At 38.9% G+C, this 20,606-nt stretch overlaps 1 protein-coding gene across 2 annotated transcripts; it reads left to right on the top strand.

Annotated features, from left to right (window-relative positions):
- Positions 1 to 1,121: 1,121 nt before the first annotated feature.
- On the top strand, positions 1,122 to 16,062 carry anxa4 (annexin A4). 2 transcript variants are annotated; one of them, XM_050052782.1, is made up of 13 exons: positions 1,122 to 1,268; positions 4,044 to 4,093; positions 6,334 to 6,421; positions 8,669 to 8,763; positions 9,688 to 9,801; positions 11,380 to 11,470; positions 11,999 to 12,078; positions 12,440 to 12,496; positions 12,571 to 12,664; positions 12,950 to 13,045; positions 14,976 to 15,034; positions 15,388 to 15,510; positions 15,828 to 16,062. In XM_050052782.1, the coding sequence occupies exons 2-13, from the start codon at positions 4,085 to 4,087 to the stop codon at positions 15,882 to 15,884; spliced, it is 963 nt and encodes a 320-aa protein (XP_049908739.1). In that variant the 5' UTR covers positions 1,122 to 1,268; positions 4,044 to 4,084; the 3' UTR covers positions 15,885 to 16,062. The 2 variants fall into 2 exon arrangements, with proteins under 2 accessions (XP_049908739.1, XP_049908740.1); XM_050052783.1 differs by having other exon boundaries at positions 1,167 to 1,273.
- The last annotated feature ends 4,544 nt before the right edge of the window (positions 16,063 to 20,606 follow it).

The raw sequence follows: 20,606 nt of genomic DNA on the forward strand, positions 1-20,606 counted from the left end.
TGAGTGAAGTGGAGCCTGAGGAGGAAGCACCGGTTAGCCCCAGTTTCACTACAGGCAGATTCACTCGCCACAGGGGCGAGGAAATAAAACCTAAACAGCCAACTTAGTTTGCTTAGTTTAGCAGTTAGTGATGTCTTTCACTCACTCTCAGTCTCTGCTGTGTTTAGCTATTTCCCTGCTTTCCTGTTAACGTTAGCACTAGTCGGCTGCCACGCTAACGTCCCTACTCTTCTCCGTGAGCCGGAGCCGTGAGCCCGCGAGCCCACCAGGCTCACGGAGAAGAGTAGGGATGTTAGCGTTAGCTCCTGGAGTTAGCACTAGAGCTACTATGGCTACTGGAGTAACTTACAGCTATGGAGCGCTTCTACCAGCTCTTTTAGTCACTGAGCCTCGCCTCCATCTCAGCAAATATATTGCATTTATTACAGGTACCATCATCATTGAAGTAGGCAGGGAAATTGCTAAACACAGCCCGCCAGGCTGCCCGCCAGGCTACATTTTACAATGCTAATTGCAAATGTTAGCTAGGCTGTTTGGCTACTCACCTAACACAACCATAAGGCCTGACCCATTGCTGGGACAGAGCCGCTAATAACTCAAGCTCCGGACATTAACCCATACTACGATTGTAACATTGAATTTAAGTGAATCGACATAGCGATGTGCTTAACATTACTGTAACACTAATTAAAACAGACATTTGACTCTGCGCTGCCATTGCTCACTGGCTGTACCCTTTTATAGGGGGGGGGGGAATTCACATGAATGCGCAGCCGGACCGGCTTGTAAACAAGGGGCTGGAGATCAACACAGAGAGAGGGTGTGTGAGGTCATGCTAAACTCCAGATGAAATTACACCTCTAGTTCTTCACATAGCATTTTTTTAATTCCATCAATCTAGAAATGATGAATTTCGCTTATTGCTCCTTTAAAATAAAAAGTAGCCTATATTATTTCCCTTGAAATGTAGTGGAGTAGAAGTAGAAAGGCCCACATTTAGGCCTACATTCCACTTCTGTGACCACAGGGTCTACTGAGTAACAGTAAATGCGTGAAGGAAGGTTTTCCCGCTCTGCCTACATCCCGTGAACACAGCACTGCCTCGTGTGCGCGCCCTAAGGTGCACGCGACGACGGGAGGGTCCTGTTGAGAATTAGCATCCAAGTGGGTGGGACGTGGAAGTAGCTGTGAGTTATAAGCTCTAGTTCTTTTTCGACGCTTCTACTCTCCTGTCGGGCTCAGCTCAGAGTAGTTTGTTTCCAGGACAGGTAAGGTGTGGCTCACACTTCTGTCAGACATGTCTTAAATGTGTTTTTTGGGGGGGTTTGTTTCGGCAGAGCAGAGCTCAGACAGTTGGGCGGCTATATGCAGGGTGTGCCCTCTAACTTCATGCCAAGTTAACTGTTAAGAAGCTGAGCTCTGCTTCCTGAAACACTCTGTTCATTTTACTCTCGCAGCTAACCTCAACATTAAACTGTGAAGTTGTACTTTGACTCTGGGGAGTAAATGTCAGCTGCATGACTAACTTTGGTTACATAATTCTTGTGTTAAGTTTTTCAGTCTTTAATTGTAACTTACAGAGGAATACCCTTTCCTACTGTTGCTCAATTTCCAATGAACTTGCTGACGTCAGTTAAGAAAAGCTGCAGACACGGATATACTAAATAATGCATTTGAAATTAAAGTCGGGATATAAGTTTGACATGTTCTTGTTTAAATCCTCCAGGCTCTGAATTAGACAATGTATACATTTACACTAAGGTGGATTTAAATGCACTGTGTTGGTGCAGCTGCAGGTTATAATATCTGGAGCTATTTATCTCATTTTGTATGTTCAGAAGAGGATTTCCACAATTCTTGCACCATTTGTGATGTTGAAACAGGATCCACCTTGTGTTTATTTACAGTCTGTGATCCACACATATGCTGTGAGGTGTCTGAAGAACACTATGTTGTATTTACATCACAAGCCACTCAGGTGTGGCTGCTGACCTACATACAGAGTTCAGGCAACTATTGGTTCATAAATATCTCAAATGTCAAATTCCATGACAGACGTCCAGTCTTGTCAATGTTAGACATCAGGATTGGGGACATCCATCCCCCTGCAGCTCCATGGCTTGTAACCTAAACGAGCCTTTTCAAAAAGTGTTTAGCTAAATTGATTTTGACAGATATACGATAACTACAACAGCGGGTAAGTCGATCCTCACCTGCAGGAAAACAGGTAGGAGTGAAACCCCACTAGCCTCGCTCTCAGTAGAGTAATTACAGGTGTGTCCAAACAAACACGAGTGAAATGAGATTAGCTCCTGGGACGCCAGCACAGATGCGGAACGCAAGAGAGCCCCAGGGCAAATGTGTGTGACGGAAAGCCTCTCTGAGATGATGAAGGGCATGCAATATTAATTAGAGGTCAGGGAGGGTTGTGCTTAAAACTGACCTTCTAAATTTGTGCATAAAAATACACAATAACATAAAAAAGCAGAGTACTTTAAATAGGAAAAGTTAAAAACAATGAATGATTTTTCAGCACAACCTCACCTGTGTGACTTTACAGTTATTTTTCATTTTGACACACTGTCTTAACACATTGGACCTAAAATCACACAAAAGGCATAACCAACTTTTTTGCTTGCAAGCACTTTCCTCAGAATAGCCCGTTTTTACTGTTTCTTCCTGCACCAAAAGCCCACCAAACATGACGACAATATTCAGGAAAAAGCATGGCGTAAATTATTTATCATAAGTCTGGTTTTACTTTGCCTATCAACACAATTTAACACTGGTATATAGTTTGAAGTTCGCACTTTCGATACAATTTGAAACAGAGACTCAGTAAAGCTGCGTCTTGCTGCTACATCATCTTAAATCGGTCGTGTGATTTGGAACACACCCGCGCATCCGTCGACTCCAGAGGGTTAAAGACAGCTGTATATGCTACCAATATACAAACAGACTTAAGTATTTTAAAATATCTAAAATAAAGAAAAGACATGCATGAGATAAAAAAACACGGAAAGCTGTTCTATATAATTAGACCTCTGTGCCTCATTGAAAACTGGTTAGTTCTGTTAAACTGGCTACAAAGTGTGATAACAGTGGAGACCTGATTACAAAGACACTTTGAAAGGAAACAAGAAGTGAGGTGTTAAGAAACTGAAATGCAAAAGCACCTATCTAACGTTTGCTAATGTCAAATATGTTTAATAACTCTAATGGTGCAGTATGAGCAATCCAGCTACAGTTAGTGACCATCCCAACTTTTTCTTTTCTTTTTTCTGTCGGATACGGATTACAGCAGGGGTGTCAAACATACGGCCCGGGGCCAGAACCGGCCAGCCAAAGGGTCCAATCTGGCCCACTGGATGACCTTGCACACCTAATAGTGATGCAATTGTGAAGGCTAAGAGTTAGTTTTGAAACACTGAGTAGCTTTCTTCATGTAAAATGCTGCTTCAGAGGCTTCTCCACCCCGACCAGAGTACAGTTCTTTTCTTTCACTTTAGTTTGGTGTGATGATGTTAGCGTTACCACACGGGGGAGGAGCTGTATAGACAAATGCACATGTAATGACAGTGAGTAGTAGACTGTGGAAATTATTATTTATTCTTCTGAAGACATCACAGGCTGTTTGCCGTCTGTTTTGTAAATGGATTAGTGTTTTTAAAAGGTACTTCTTCAAACAAAAAAATTTTGGAGGTGTTTGTTCTTTAGAGGATAGTATGCAATGGTTTTACTTGTCTGGCCCACCTACGATCAACTTGGACAGTATGCAGCCTTGCCCACACTGTATTTGTTGTGAAAGCTGTGAAAGGATAAATGATAAAATAATACACATTCAGAAGGTTTTTCTTGACTAAATTTGTCTTACTCTCTGTAAAATCCCAATATTTTTTACACCCTTGTTAGACACATGAGAGATGTGTTTACATTTTCATGCCCATAAACCTGAAGCTGCAGATAATCACTCATTTATGTGTTTTGATAAACCTGTCCTTGTGCAAGTGACAAACTATCATTATGTATTTATTCTGTTGCAGCTTTCTGCATCTCCAGTTTGGAAATCCTCACTCCTCCTACAATGGCAGCGGTAAGTCTGTTCCATAGCTGCGGGTCATGTCATAAACATTTACATTTATTTGCATCACCAGTAGAGATTCTGCTCTGGACACTGGACGGCTTTTTTGTGCCTGGTTGTGAACAGGGCGAGGCGGCAGTTAAATATCATAAATTTTAATCTTTTATTATTATTATTATTATTATTATTATTATTATTATTATGTTATGTATTTTACTGCTGTGATTCACAACTGCTGCTGCAACCTGTGTGTCAGGTCTGTTGTCATGTTTAGTTTAATCTTAACATGGAAACAAATTGTGGTGTGAATGCATTATTTTAGGGCTGCACTGAATAGTTTGAAGCTTCGTTCATCGGATTCTAATCAACATTCAAATTCAAAATTTTTTTGTTTCCAGGTGTATTTATTCTGTTTAAATCAGGCATTTCACCACAGTTTCAATTAAAGATTACTCTATTATTAGTAGTATTACCTTATACCATTTGTAGAATTCCAGTGGTGGCTGTGTAGGATTGTTTCAGACTCATGTAATCCAAACATTTCCTACAACTCTGGAGCATTATAAAGTCCAAAAGGCAGAATTTGTTGCAAAAAGATAGATGCTATTAATTTCAGAATTCACAACATGTTTTTATCTAAAAATATTCTGCTTCAATCCATATTTGTTGGTTTGCTTTCTTGCTTGCCGCACACAAAGGGACACACCTATATTAACGGGGCAGTCTAGAGGCAATATAACAGCACTAAAAATTACGTTTAGTCATGAAAGAAAAGTTCGTTTAATAAAAAAGACAAACTCTTTTAATCCGATGAATCACTTTCTTCAAATTGAGGATTTTGTGTGAGGATTTTTAGAGTGATAATGTCATTAAATATGATGACAGGTATTTGAAGCTGCATTAAAAAATCTAAATTGAAAGTTAGAATGTAAAAAAATGACACTCAGCACAGCCCTTCAATACAAAAACTTCAAAACATTTGTTAGTAGTTTAGCCTATTGAATTAATGTCATTAAGCAATATAAAAAAATCTTTTTGGTCATTTTGATTTTAAGTATAATTATATACCCTTGTGGAAATATTGTGTCAAAAACATGGATTTACTGATATATTGTAACTGAATATTTAGCAGTTTCAGCACTAATTTTCTGCAGTATCGATACATCAGTACCAGCTGTGCTTTTTGCTCTCTCTTATTGTTAATGTTTATGACAGTCAGTTTGCTGTTCTTTGTGAGTAACCAAGAAAAGAAAAGTCATTATTGTCAACTTAAAGACTTAAATTAAATGTTATTGCTCTCAATGTCAATTTTTCGACATGGTATTGAAAATGGTATTCAATAACAATATTTATCAACATATTACATCAAAGATAGAAATTCCAGTGACATGATGACACTGTGGAAATTATTCTCCTAATATGAATGAATGACTTTATTTCAATCCAAAAATAAAGAAAGAAACATAATTAAAGACAGAGATCACAGTGTCTGAAAAGGAATAGGTAGACGTGAAACTTCATGTCCCTACCTCTTTCTTACATTTCTTCTTTTAACTCATAAATTATTTCAACAAATTCCCAAATTTATTTACAACTAATATACTTCTATCCCCAGTCTATTTACCACCCAATTAAATAAAAAAGTAATAAACCCAGTATATTTACAGTTTAAGTGCCACCCAGTGTTACAAAATATATATGCACTCCCCTAACACAACCTTTCCTCATCTATATATCTGCCGAAATTGATTTCTATTTGTGCTTTGTTTTAAACTCATCATGCAGCCCACTCCACAGGTCCACTCCACACACTGAAATACAAAGACTCTTCTTAGTTGTACGAACACATTGTTTTTAAAATGAAATTCTCCTCTTAAATTATAACCACCCCCCCTCCCTGTAGCAAACCATTTTTTTGAATGTGGCCCGGAAGTAGATTATTTCTCGCTTTAAACATGATTATTGCAGTTTTAAATTTGACCAGATCTAAGAAGAGATGCACTCAAGTTTGCGATGAGTGTCTGAAAAAGAAAATTCACAGCCCTTAAACTTTGTCTCTTATTTTAAACTCAGATTTAAGGTGAGCACAGAGAAACTGCACACATGATTCAGCACAGTGAAGGTCAAATATCCAAGTAAAGTAACAATTAGCAAAGCACAGTTTTGAGTGAAAGGGAACTTTAATCTGTGTGTCTGCCTATTTTATGTCTGTTAAATAGATAAGTGGTTGTAATCTTGTCAATTACATGCAGATCGGAAACCGTGGCACAGTGAAAGAGGCGTCTGGTTTTGACGCAGAAGCAGATGCCCAGCGTCTTCGAGGAGCCATGAAGGGAGTCGGTAAGTGATCCAGCCGCTGTCATCCAGAAACCATCATTAGCTAAAGATAGGTTTGAACATGTCATTAAGATTTAGCCTCCAAAGGGAAAAAATATTCTTTTCTTGAGTGTCTCTCGTCCAGGAAAGTTTGAAAACTAAATTCCATGTTGCTCAGTGCTTGTGTTGTCATGGCAGCTCAGAGTTTTCATAGTCCATTCATTGTGCTGAGCGCGTCCTTGTACTTTGCCTCACCTCTGCCCACTGTGTCGTAAAGCTTCCTCTTCACCCCTGATATGGAGGGAGGATTAATCTTGACTTTGCTGATCAAGCAGAAAGTAAAATAGTAATCTCATTATGGGTTGCACTGTTTTGAAGCCATGCTGATGGGTATCTGTCACTCAAAGACGTCCTGACAAACATCCAGGAGCATGTAGCAGTCACCTATCAGCAAATGAATGGCGAGGAATGTTGTTGTTGTTAGGGTTTGCTCGCATAATCATCTTCCCCTGACTCTTGTTTGAGCTCGATTGCAAACAGATGGTTTCCATGCCGATGCCAACAAACAGCTGTGTGTGAGGTTCATCTCCAGGGTTGCTGAGGTGGTGCCTGATCCTATGTGCTACACATTAGGGCTGAAGCATAGAAATAGAATAAACAGATGTGACATTGAACTGTTTGCCGTGATCATTTGACTAGTTGAAAATAAAATGGCAATTGTTGTTAGTTGTTATTGTGACACTGCACGTCAGTGGGGCTGTAAACTGTGTCACACTCACTAGTTTAAGAACTGTTTTGGCCTATTGTTGCACCTATTTTCCCTCGTAAACAGAAAAATACAACCCCACACCAATCCAAATATCTCTCTTCCACCGGCCTTAGACTAACGTTAGCTTGGCTGCCTTGTTAACTCATCGTAAAACACACTTCATTCAGAATAAAAAATACAAAAAAAAACTCACCAAAACCGTCTTAATCATCTTCACTAAGTTAGATGTAAAAACATGCAGATCTGCACACTGTTTATCCCTGCAGTTTCTGCCTCTCAGCATTTTGCTGAGCACCAGCTCTCACTCCTTCTTCAGAGGCAGCTACAGTACATTATGTCCCAACAAACAAACAATTAAAGGCAACAAAAGAAATAGGAAAATAACATTCATTCATTCATTCATTCATTCATTCATCTTCTAACCGCTTCATCCTCTTGAGGGTCGCGGGGGGGCTGGAGCCTATCCCAGCTGACATCGGGCGAGAGGCAGGGTACACCCTGGGCTGACACATAGAGACAAACAACCATTCACGCTCACATTCACACCTACGGACAATTTAGAGTTATCAATTAACCTAGTCCCCAATCTGCATGTCTTTGGACTGTGGGAGGAAGCCGGAGTGCCCGGAGAGAACCCACGCTGACACAGGGAGAACATGCAGACTCCGCACAGAAGGGCTCCCACACCCGGGATCGAACCGGCAACCCTCTTGCTGTGAGGCGACAGTGCTAACCACCAGACCACCGTGCCGCCCTAGGAAAATAACAGTTACAGTGATATTGTAAAAGTAATGGATTGATAACATACAACACCACTGCTCGTTTGGTCAATACTGCAAAACCTCACCTCAGTGGGTTCAACACTTGCCGCATATCGGTTTGTTTATACAGAAGTTTATACCGAGGTTTGCCGGTGTAGCTTTGGCTGGAGCAGCTGCATGACCTGCCCACCATCAGTCCATGAACAGCCCCCTTTGTTCCTTGGTACAGAAGTGAAGGACCTGAAGAATATGCTGAGTTAGTGTTTTGAGTGTCAGGTTAAAAGACAGGTGGTTAAGGTCAGGGCAAGGGTTACGTGTCATTACTTAAGAGGGGAATCCCGTCTTCATGTATAATGAATAAAGTGGATTATTGCCACGTTTGGCCAACGTGCCATTGTAGCAGGCTTCAAGTACTGTTGAGTAGGTGGATTTCGCTTGTACTGATGGGCCCAGTTTGTAGTAGCATGTCGTGTTGGCTTCAAACAAAACATGGCTGCAACTATACATGTCTCACAATGGTTGCAATGGCAATGTTGCACATAAAATGGCCGCCTCTCTGGCCATCCTGCTACGTTGATTTGTTTGGGAATGTCTGTTCTACTCTCATTCTGTGTCTATGGGCTGAAACCTTCGCCTTAAACTGACCTCCAATGATAGGAATGTATGATCCGCACCATTTTAGACATTTAAGATGAATATTGGTAAAAGTTATAAGATTCTATATTGTATTGTTTCTTACAGGTACTGATGAGGCAGCTGTCATCGAGGTCCTAGCACACCGCACTATCGCCCAAAGGCAGCGCATCAAAGAGGCCTACAAGCAAGCAGTGGGAAAGGTGAGCGCTTTGACTGCACTGCACTCTAAGGCAGAAAACAGGGTCTATTTGGGAATGTTTTTCCACTATTAACCAGCATACATGGAGCAGAGGAAGCAAATAAAGTACAGCTGGAGACCCAGAAGAATTAAAAAAAGCAGCCCTGATGGAGACTATTGGCAGCAGCAGTGGGTGTGTCATCTCTAAACTGCTTATTCCATTGTGTATGCTGTCATCAGTCTTCCAGCTAAGGTTGTTGTGCTAACATGGTGCTGTTGATGTGTAAGTTAACCATTAAGCTGTAAAGCAGAAATTAGTACCCCCTGTAAACAAACAGCAGGACACAGAGGGCCTTGTACTCTGTAGGAAAGGGGTATGTTCCCCTCCATAAAAGAAACAGTTTATTGAACCCACAGAGGTGTGCTTCCCACTGACTGCTTCTTTGTTTCATGATTATGTGGATCAATATATTAACAGAAAGGGAAGTCTGGCATGTTTATGGTATTGACATAATGAGATAATAACCAGCCCACTGTGTGGTGTCCGGTAAGAGGTCGATAAAGTCATCTGAAAGTTCCACTGCAGAGCTGCAGAAAAAAAAATGTTGAGAGATATCCTCGCAAGCAGAAAGAGTGAGTCATGTTGCACACAGCGACGCCCACATGGGGTTACACAGGAGAGCTGTGTGGAGCAGCTTCACATGACTGTGTCCAGCAACCACACCCTCTAGCGGAGACACAAGCCCTGCTGCTGGAATGTGTGAAGTCAGGTCTCATGTCCACGTTGGCGGAACAAGACTCGAGCATAAAGCCAAGATTTACTTATTGTAATGTCAAAGATAATTAGATTTGATTACAGATGCTGCTCATGGTTAAATTAGTGAAGTACTGAGAACGACTGGTGGACTGTTATCCTGTTAATCCATCTGTTCCCCTCCTCCTACAGGACCTGGCTGATGAGCTGTCCTCAGAGCTGAGTGGGAACTTCAGGAGCGTTGTTCTCGGTCTGCTGATGCTGGCGCCTGTGTATGATGCCTTTGAGCTGAAATGTGCAATGAAGGTCAGAGTTTAGGATAAGTCTAGTGATGCTATATATTTTCCTCTTGTCAATAAATTCCACAAAAAGACCGAAACTAACAAGTATTGTCTGTATGTCCATAGCCTGATTTTATTCTTCTGTGCTATAGAGGTTAAATGTTGTCCAGAAACACTTCAATCAGACTCACTGTTGCAGTGTGTGACATGTCCTGTCATTACAATGAACCTGGGCACTGTGATTTATTTGAGTCAATCCCCCATACACATTAATGCTGCTGTAAATACTCATTATTGCATCAAATGTGTATTAATCCACAGCTGAAAATAGTCCCCAGGAAACACACAGTTTACTCCTGTTTTAATAACACTTGCTAAAAACTACAGTGCCCTGCTGTTTAAGGAAATTCTTGATTAAGTTCAGACAAAATCAAACGTTTAATATTATTGTAAGTTTTTAGTCTTGGCTCATGCTAATACTGAAGTTCAGTAACTGGGAGCAGCAAACGGGGTAGACCGTAAACATGGAGGGGACTCCAGGGAGGCTCAAGAAAGTGTGTAAGAGCCACAGTGTGTGAATAAGTTAATTTAAATATCATGCAAAATTCATTTCCAGGACATTGTTTGAAACATAGGCACTGTTTAAAAAATGTAAAAAGACTAAAATGAATTTATGTTGAATTTTGATAATATCGCTCCCTTTAATTTTGTGATTTAAGTCATATGCAGTTTAGTTGAGCAGAGAGCTGCATTAGGCCGGGGAGCACATAATTTTCTGTGTGACTGAGTGTAATTTTAAATTTTTAGTAAATGTAACTGGATTACATCTCCTGTCATTCGTGTCAGAATTAAGTTACTGTGCCACTACAATGTTAGCAAGTCTTGGTTCTGTCGGACCATAGAAAAGGAAACTGGTGGAGTTGTGAAAGAGTCATGTTTAATTCAATGTGTATTTGATCTGCCAACCAGCACTTATTTTAGTGAGAGTTTTGAAACCGTTTGCTTCTCATGCTAAAATAGCAGCGCTAACCAAGGAGGCTGGTACCGTAGACATATAATGCCTTTTATCTTGTGTTTCTGGAGTTACGACTTTTTGCGTACAAATAAGGAATTGTTTATATGTCATATTTCTTAAAGGGAGTTTGGTGTAATATTTTTCACCAGGTGCAGGATGGGAAATAATCTAAAAAGGAGTCTAGTTGTAGTCTTGAAAATAGTGAATCTGCAAGATCGTCAGTCTTTGAAAAGACAAAAGTCTGATACCATTTCACATCTAAAGGCAATGTCCGTTTTAGTCACACACTAAGATTTTGCGAAGTATTTTCAATGTCACTAATAGACTGGTGACATGGACTGGTGACATGGACTGGTGACATGTCCTCAGTACATATAAAGACAAATGGGTTTAAGGCTGAGAGCCACAGACAGGGTAAGAAAGTTCCAAAGTTTTTAGAGATGGACTAAACCATAACCAGTCTTTTTATGGAATTTTTTGACAATAACAAAAATATAGAATATTGCCCAACATATCTTTAAGCCACATTTCCGTAATCCTGTCTCCATATCTTGTTTTTAACACATATCCATATCCGTCCATCATCAGGGTGCTGGAACAGAAGAGGCCTGTCTCATCGATATTCTCGCCTCAAGGTCAAACGCTGAAATAAAAACCATCAATGCGTTCTACAAGAAAAGTAAGTGTGCCACATCTATGAATAGCATTTCTGACATCAGGTCACGGTGCGTCTCAGCGTCTGCTGGCGCCTATGCATTGTGTATGATATCTGATATTGTGTATCAGTAGCTGAGCCTCTTTGTTCTTTGTTTAGAGATGCAATGGCATCCGTTATTAGAAAGCAGCAGCTGCAATAAATTATTCATTGAAGCCATCACTGCTCTCTTGCAGTTTATTGTTTGCTAATTTGTTCTACTTTGGTGGCAGTGGCGGCAGTCGGCAAGTATTTTCAAAGTGGTTTTTAAACGTCTTCAATTGGTGCAATTGTTATTTTGTAGTGCTTTGTGTCAGATGTACGTGCTTTGTGCCAATTATATCAGCATGGTTGATGAATTTAGATCATGACAGTGAATATTAATGAAACTGTTGTAATATTTGCTCATTAGTTTTACTTATCTTATATAGAAAGCCATATACAATGTGGTGGCTGTGTTTCTGTTAATTTTCTGCCCCCATTTTTATTTCTTTATCATGTTTTTCATGGCAGAATATGGCAAGGACCTGGAGGACGCTGTGTGTGGAGATACATCAGGAATGTTTCAGAGGGTTCTGGTCTCTTTACTCACAGTGAGCAAACGTTCAGCAATAACCTCTCTTAGCTTGGTCCAGTGGGAATTTAATGGCACATCACAGAGGTCATGTAAAAATAGATTACATAAAATGTTGATTCAAATTCAATTTAAAGTTAAGTAAGGCCTCAAAACTAGAGTATGAGTATTCACTTCCTTGTATCTTGCCGGAAAGCGTCAGCAGATAAATTTATGTCTTACATTTGACACACAAGATGACTTGTAAAATGTCAATAGGAACTTACGGTGAAATCTTTGTCAGCTGTGTAGGGAAGAGGAAGTAGTGGTCCCTTCTGCATCATAAAACACACTTCTTTTTCTGTTTTATTGTCTTCACTTTTCTGTATTCTGCTTTGCAGGCTGGACGGGATGAAAGCGACAGCGTGGACGAGGCCCAGGCTGTTCAGGATGCCAAGGTAAGAGTTCAGGTTCTCTAAATGAAAGTGTGTTTCAACTATGACTTCCAATTTTTTAACGCTTCTGATTACAGGAAATCTACGAGGCTGGAGAGGCTCGATGGGGCACGGACGAGGTTAAATTCCTCACGGTGCTTTGTGTGAGGAACCGAAACCATCTGATGCGAGGTACTGTTTCAGCATGTTCACAAACATCATGTTAAAATCTGTTGCACACTTCTGTTATTAGTGTGCTGCATGAAAATACTTCACTTTACTTAAACTGGCTACAGAGGTCATGTAGTAGATTTGGGGGATTTTACTGACCCGCTGTGGCAGTTTGAGGAGCAGACACTCTCTTTGTTAAATTACTTTCATCTTCATTCATGTAGTGTGTAGAGTCATGACACTGTGTGACAGTCTGATAATTTTATTCTCATTGTTTCCATAAATCTTGTTTTTTTCTTCCTTCAGTGTTCGAGGAGTATCAGAAGATCTCTGGGAGAGACATTGAGGACAGCATTAAGAGGGAGATGTCTGGCTGTCTGGAGGACGTCTTTCTGGCCATAGGTCTGTTTCTGCTGTGACACGCTCCATCAAATAGACATCTGTTGGGAAAGCTGTCAACAGTCACGTGCAAATGAGCACAAACAAAGCCACAAACTCAAACTTTACAGCCAGAAAATAAAAGTTAATACCGTGTAGTGTAGAGCTTATAGTGGAGAAACACACTGCAGTGACGGGCTGGGACCAAATATGTCACCAAAATCTAAAACAATTAAGAGCAATTAAGAACTGTTTTTAGCTTAATACACATGGCTGTTAAAGCTCTGTATGGCGGCTCCAAATAATTGAAATACCTGTTCAGTCTAATGCAGTTGTTGGTGTGTTCCATTAATTGTTTTATTTTGTCCACCTTCTGTGTGTCAAGACAGTACGGAATGCCATTTTGAGTCAATTTTAGATGAAAAATTAATTAAATAAATACATGGATAAAAATGTGCCTGTGAAATAAATATATATGCCTATAAAATCAATCCTTAAATAAATAAATGAGGCAAAAAAATATATAAATAAATGAAGTATAAATGAATCGGTATAGTTCAATAAATTAATAAAAGGTTATTTGAAAAGGACAGTTTTTAATGGACTACTTTTATTTATTTCAGGGCACTGTTATTTTATAATAATTTATTTCACATTATTATGAAGTAGAAGTCCCCTGAAATAAATACATGTGAAATTATGAAATAAAAAGTCCTTTGAAATAAATGAAATTGATTCTCTGAAAAACGTCGGTTTTAAAATAACCTCTATTTTTTACTATAATGATTCATTTATATATTTATGTTAACATTTAATTATATATTTATTGCCTCATTTATTTATTTCAAAATTTCTCTCATAGGTGTATTTATTTATTCAATCATTTCATAAGCATTTTTATTAATTTAAATACATTTACTCAATGTAAATGTAAATGAACCAATATAGCTAAGTAAATAAATAAATAAACAGGTTTTTATTTCAAGTGGGACATTTTTCAAAGGATTATTTTCATTTATTTCAGGGGACTTTTATTTTACAATTCCACATTTAGTTTAGATTAGTTTATTTCAGTCATTTTCCAACTTATAACTCAAACTCAAATACAGCAAGAGATGTAGGCTGAAAACCTAAAAGTTTTTACCAGCTCCCTTTAAATTATACAGAGCAATAAGAAACTGACAGAAACTAAGTATATATACATTTTATAGGCCTATTGTCTGCCAAAATATCCCAAACACATTTCATGTACACGTTGGTGTTCATACTTTAGTTTTATATTTGTTAATCATCTTGTGTTAAAATAATTGTTTAAATCGAATGTGTGTAATACACACTTTCATTTCTGTTTCCAACCCATTCCATACATTTACTCCATATACTGAAACACATCTTTGTTCTACATTTGCTCCGCTCTTTGTTTTTGTGAACATACAGATTCCTCTCAGTTCATACTGACATTGTCATATTTGAAACAACCTCTTGATACAGTCTGGCAACATACTACTGTATGCTTTGTACATCAGTGATGCTGCTTCAAAATCTACAAGGTCACATTATTTTGAAAAGTCCCCTGAAATAAATGAATAAATGTGAAATTACAGAATAAAAGTCCCCTTAAATAGAGGTAGTCCTTTGAAAAATGTCTATTTTAAAATAACAAACTTTTTAAAAATGTATTTACTCCATGAGTCATTAATATATTCCCGTTTACATTTGTTTATGAATTAATTGCCTCATGAATTTATTTCAGGATTTATTTCAGTCATATTTATTTATTTTGCAGGCATATTTATTTTTGTTTTAATTTATGTAATATTAACTTAAATGGCCTTTCATTAGATACAAGCAACTTTAAAAACAGAGCGTATATGCACTTAAACAGCTGACTTCATTGTAATCATGTTGTGACGACCGTGTACCTCATGCGCTGGGATTTGTTTTTGCTTTACAGTGAAATGTCTAAGGAGCAAGCCAGCGTTCTTTGCAGAGCGATTATACAAATCAATGAAGGTAAATATTTCATGCTTGTAATGGAGCTACTAAACTGTACTGTGAAGTCACTACACATAAAATTGTTTGTGACTGTTTGTGTGTAAATATATCATGTTTTCATTTACTTTATTGCACCTGGGGAAAATACCAGGTCAAGCTCCTGACCCATTTTCAGGGTTTGTGGGTTGTCAGTGTTAGACTGACCCAGTGCTGGGTACCGTGATTGACCCAATTTGGTTAGTGTGTGGTTATTAATACACGCAATTACAGTTCCTACATAAGAAAAGCAGGCTATCATACTTAATGTGGTTAAAAAAACAAGCAGGGACAAACTCTAGCACCATATGAACTCACTTTCTGTCGTTCATCAGGGCCTGGGCACTACAGATAGTGTCCTCATCAGAATAATGGTCGCCCAGGCGGAGATTGACATGTTGGACATTAAGGCGCAGTTCCTGAAGATGTATGGCAAGACTCTCCACTCCTTCATCAAGGTGAGGCACTAAAAACGGGGGCCGGGAAGTACTATAATCAGCAAAAGCTCTGCAATACATCAGCTGTGATACAGTAATAATTGGACCTCTAACTTGATTTAAACCCTTTATGTAGGTTTCAACTTTGACGACTTAAATTCATCATTTCTGTCATTTAATTTGATTAGTTACAAACATATGAGTAATATCTTGTTTTCCTGAAGCCTTGGAATCTGAATATCTTAGTGTTTGTTATCAGCTTTGCTTAATGAGACTGATCGCAGTTGTTCCCTACGCCGGTCCTTTGAAGTCTCACAGCTCTTTGTCTCACCACGCAGGGAGATACATCTGGTGACTACCGCAAAATCCTCCTGGAGCTGTGCGGAGGCGAGTAAAAGACAATCAGAACAGCATCCAGCTCTGTCTTTATTCCACATTATGAGCGCTTTATCCTGTTGATGACTTCATATCTTGTCTTCTTTCTTGGTCTTCACATTTCACTGACTGACCGCAGTGCCTTGTTTTACTGTTTGTACTGTAATACCAATTAAACCAAAGACCAGTGACCTTTTACACATGTCTGTGTTTCTGTTATTGATCCTGTGTTAAGGATTAATTAATGGTATTAGTTAGAGAGACGTATATTTATGCTTCTCGCATCTTTTAGAACATAAAAGATGACTGTTATTGGCCTCCAGCTCCCGGTCTTGTCACAGCACAACATTTTCATCACTGTCCAGTCAGTGAAGTCCATTTGTTTAATTGGTAGCAGTTACTCATTTGTTGAGTCAGCCCTTCGTCATTTGACTCAATTACATTAACGGGACGCTAGTTTGATTTGGGAGGCAGTAAAGTGTGCTCTAATCAAGTTAAGGAGAATGTCCCATAGCTCATACAAACTTACAGCTTCATGTCAGGGCAGGAAACCTGAGAAATAATGTGCAGTGGTTGTACTCAAGGCGACCACTAGGTGGAACCAAAATAACTCCTTATGAAGTTTGAAGCAGCGGGGCGCTCAGCAGTGCACAGGAATCTATCGGCATCCTTTGTGAAGAGCAGAGAGCTCAATGAGATGTTTTTCATGAGCTGCAAAACACAATTGGGGTCTGTTTCTCAGTAAAACTATAAAATATATAGTAAGTTCTTCCCATGGATGGATTAATGACTGGGTCTACTGGTCAAGTGTCAGGCCCCTGGCCTTCACATGCAAAATGTCCCTCAGATAACACATACTGAGCAGGAGGAGACTCAAAATGCCACCAAGAGACACATAATAACTCTAAAAACAGACAGAACAAACGTGAAGAGACACAAATCGATTATAAAGGGTCACAAATGATCATAAAGGAACACAAAATGACCAAATAAGACACAAAAATACCTCAGAGAGACACAATGCAACCACAAAGACACAAAATGACTACAAAGATTCACGAAACAACCACAAAGAGACACAAAACAACAACGAAGCAACACAAAACAAACAGACAAAATTACCTTGGACTAAAAAAGACACAAAATTTGAATTTAAAAAACACTAAAATATAAAAGCAGAGAAAGAAATCCAAAACAAAAGTCTTGCAAAGAGGGCACTTATCGAGTCAGAGGCCAAAAGGGCAGGTGCTTGAGAACCACCTGGGGTCTATCTGCACATGCTGCATACAGATTTTCAATACAAACTATCTCAGGCTTTGCAGCACTTATCCCTGCCTGCACTCCACTCACACTCTGTGTGGTGCAAACAGGAAGGCGAAACATCACTAAACCCTCATCAGACTGTTTGTTCAACGGTTGTCATATTAGATACCAAAACAGCTGCATCCATTTATGTCTTTCTCTGAGGGGCTGCCACCCTCTGTGGCCATCTGCTGAACGCCTCATTTAGTCATCTCAGAGCGTTCAGCGGTTTTTCCATGCAAAAACTGTGAAATTGATCGGGGCCGTATGTAAAACATTGTCTCAGTCATAGGTGGAGATTTCCAGTGGGATGCAAGGGACACATTCCCTTAATATTTAGAAGGTGCATTTGTCCCTCTTTATAAAAACGTGACAGTAGCAGAGAACTTTTATTTTGACAAAGACATTTCCACCATGAAGTGATGCAGAAAATTCACCAGAATGCAGGAAATTAAGTGTTTGATGCTCAAAATTTTCTGGCAGAGGACCCCAAACCCCCTGATTCATTAATTTTGAAACAAAACCTAAGCCCTTGGACTCAGTGGTGGCATTAGTTTTGTGCAAGGTTATTGCTCCTAAATCCTTATGTGCAGCAACTACAATCGCTGCTGTGCACATGGTAAGTATTTGACATCATAATAAAAGGATAGCTTTAGTTTATCAAGTGAAATACTTTCAAACAGCGCTTTAAGTAAATGCTTCTGTTTTATGGTGCTCAATATAAATCCTGTTTACAGGCACCTCCATTTATTTAAATTCATGGCATAAAGTCTTTTCATTAGATACAAGAGGATTTGTTTTTTCATTGTGTACAATAAAACATACTCTAATGAATGTATACACTTAAAAAAGACCATTAAAAGATGTTTCAACCCAGGACCCCAGGAGAAACCACTTCCTCCATCAACTTTTCTTGATAATAATAGGAAAACAGGGTCACGGCCAAGATCACAAGTGTTTGATTTTATACGCACTCACTTTTGATTAAAAGTAAGAAGCTGCTCTCTGAGCTTTGTGGCACAATGTCTTTGATAAATGTGAGAAGACTTGAGCAGATGTGATAAACAGGCGAGACGAAGTGAATACGGCAGACCCTTCATGACTGAAGGACTGCACTGAACAGAAGGTCACACAGGACATTTGTTCACAGCTTTATGTTCGGCGTGTCTTTAAGAATGAACGCAAGGCTGCAAACGTTGCCATAGCAGCAGCAACAGCAGACATCCTAATGCATAATGTACACTGAACCTGCTGACTGCTGGCATATGTAGGTGGTGAGACGAGGCATAACAGAAAGAAATTAATGTCATAGAAATGAAAACAAATATTAGGTTAAGTACTTGTACTGTGAGTTTACTGCGAGTTGCTTTGTTTGGCTTATTCAAATTAATTAATGTGTGTGTGTGTGTGTGTGTGTGTAATAATAATGACCATAATGTATACAACTGATTTCCTTTGTCCAAAGCAAGAATTAATGGCATGACGTCATCTGAAATGTGGTCCATCCTACATGCAGCATCATTATTATTCAGTCTCTTCCTTCTCCATATTGATCTGGTACTTTACATGATCACATGTCCTTGAGTGTGCTTAAAGGAGCACTTAACCCACAAAATCACCATTTATATATCAGTTATTAATGCTGTGCTTTGTGGTGGTTTTGAGTCTCTTTTTTTGTCTTTATGCATCTTTTTGTGGTTTTATGTCTTTTTCGGTTGGTGTACGCAGGTATACATGGTATACCCACATCTGTTCTGGTCAGTTAGAGTGTACCCTTCTATCAACCAAAAAGCCATTGAAAATATAAGAGAGTATACCTACCTCCTCCTCAGTAACATACCCATGTCCTAGTAGTAGCCTACGCCCACTTTATCAGCTACCACTATACCACTGCTTTCAGGTCATGTTGTGTCTCCTTGTGATTGTTTTGCATCTCTTCGAAGTCATTTTTTGTCTTACTGAGGTAATTTTGTGTCTTATTGAAGTACTTTTGTGTCTTATTGAGGTAATGTGTATTTTTGGTGGTTCTGTGTCTCTTTGTGGTTGTTTTGCTCATTTTTTAAGTTATTTTGTGTCTCTCTGCCGTTCCTTTGCATCTCTTTGAGGTTTCTTTATCTCTCTTCGACATAACTTTGAGTCTCTTTGAGCTAACTTTGAGTCTCTTTGAGCTAACTTTTAAGCTCTCTGAGGTAACTTTAAGTCTCTCTGAAGTAACTCTTAGTCTCTCTGAGGTAACTTTTAGTCTCTCTGAGGTAACTTTGAGTCTCTTTGAGGTAATTCTGAGTCTCTCTGAAGTAACTCTTAGTCTCTCTGAGGTAACTCTTAGTCTCTCTGAGGTAATTCTGAGTCTCTCTGAGGTAACTCTTAGTCTCTCTGAGGTAACTCTTAGTCTCTCTGAGGTAACTTTTAGTCTCTCAGAGGTAACTTTGAATCTCTTTAAGGTAATTGTGAGTCTCTCTGAGATAACTTTGAGTGTCTCTGATGTAACTTTGAGTCTCCCTGAGGTAACTTTGAGTCTTTTTGGGGTAACTCTGAGTCTCTCACCTGAGCCCAGTAAGCCCGTTCAGTAATCAATTCATGTGTGTTACCTTGAATTTGTGAAAAAAAGAAAAACTTTGTTTTTCTGCATGCTTCCATGGAAAACGGCAAAAATATTGATTTATTGATTGATTTGGGGACCATGTTTAGCAACAGCAAAACAACTATTTGTGAAAAAAAAACATCTGTGTACAAACCCTCACACAACTCATGTAGTAAATCTAACTCTCACTTATCCAGTCGTATCCTCAATACTTCTATTTTCGCTAAAACATTACCATGTAAAACTGAANTTATATATTTTTTTTTTTTTTTTTTTTTTTTTTGCTGTGTTTTTAATCAAAAATGCATGTGTTTGGGGAATGCTGAGGATAATGAGGCTTGGATTATACTGCACGAGTTGTGTGAGAGTTTGTTTTGATACAGTTTTGCTGTTGTTAAATGTGGACCCCAGTCAATCAGTATGCTCGCCGTTTGCAGCGGACACATGAGAGAAAAACAAAGCTTTGTTCATGAATCACTAATCACTAACTGGTTTGCAAATGATCATTTTTGTGGGTGAGGGATTCCTTTATGGCCCATAATATTTTCCCTTAGTTATCCTAGTTCCTCTGTTCTTTTTCTTTGGGCTTTTTATGTATTCAAACTAAAAAAGAAAAAAACATATTTTCAGCTCAGCTTATCAGATACCCCTTTGAAGAACATGTTTCTCCAGAATACATTGAGGAAAATAAATCCAAAAATCTTGTGTAAATACATAAAAAATATGCCTGACGCCTTTAGCAGCTACATTTTAGCTCATAATTTACAAAAACAAACAAGCAAAATGCTTATCGTGTTTGAACACTGCACACATTTGCATAATAGTGGCAGTTCAGTGACTTGGGCAGGTGGAAGGGAGT

This window comes from Epinephelus moara, chromosome 9 (genome assembly GCF_006386435.1).
Source record: "Epinephelus moara isolate mb chromosome 9, YSFRI_EMoa_1.0, whole genome shotgun sequence".
Lineage (NCBI taxonomy): Eukaryota > Metazoa > Chordata > Actinopteri > Perciformes > Serranidae > Epinephelus > Epinephelus moara.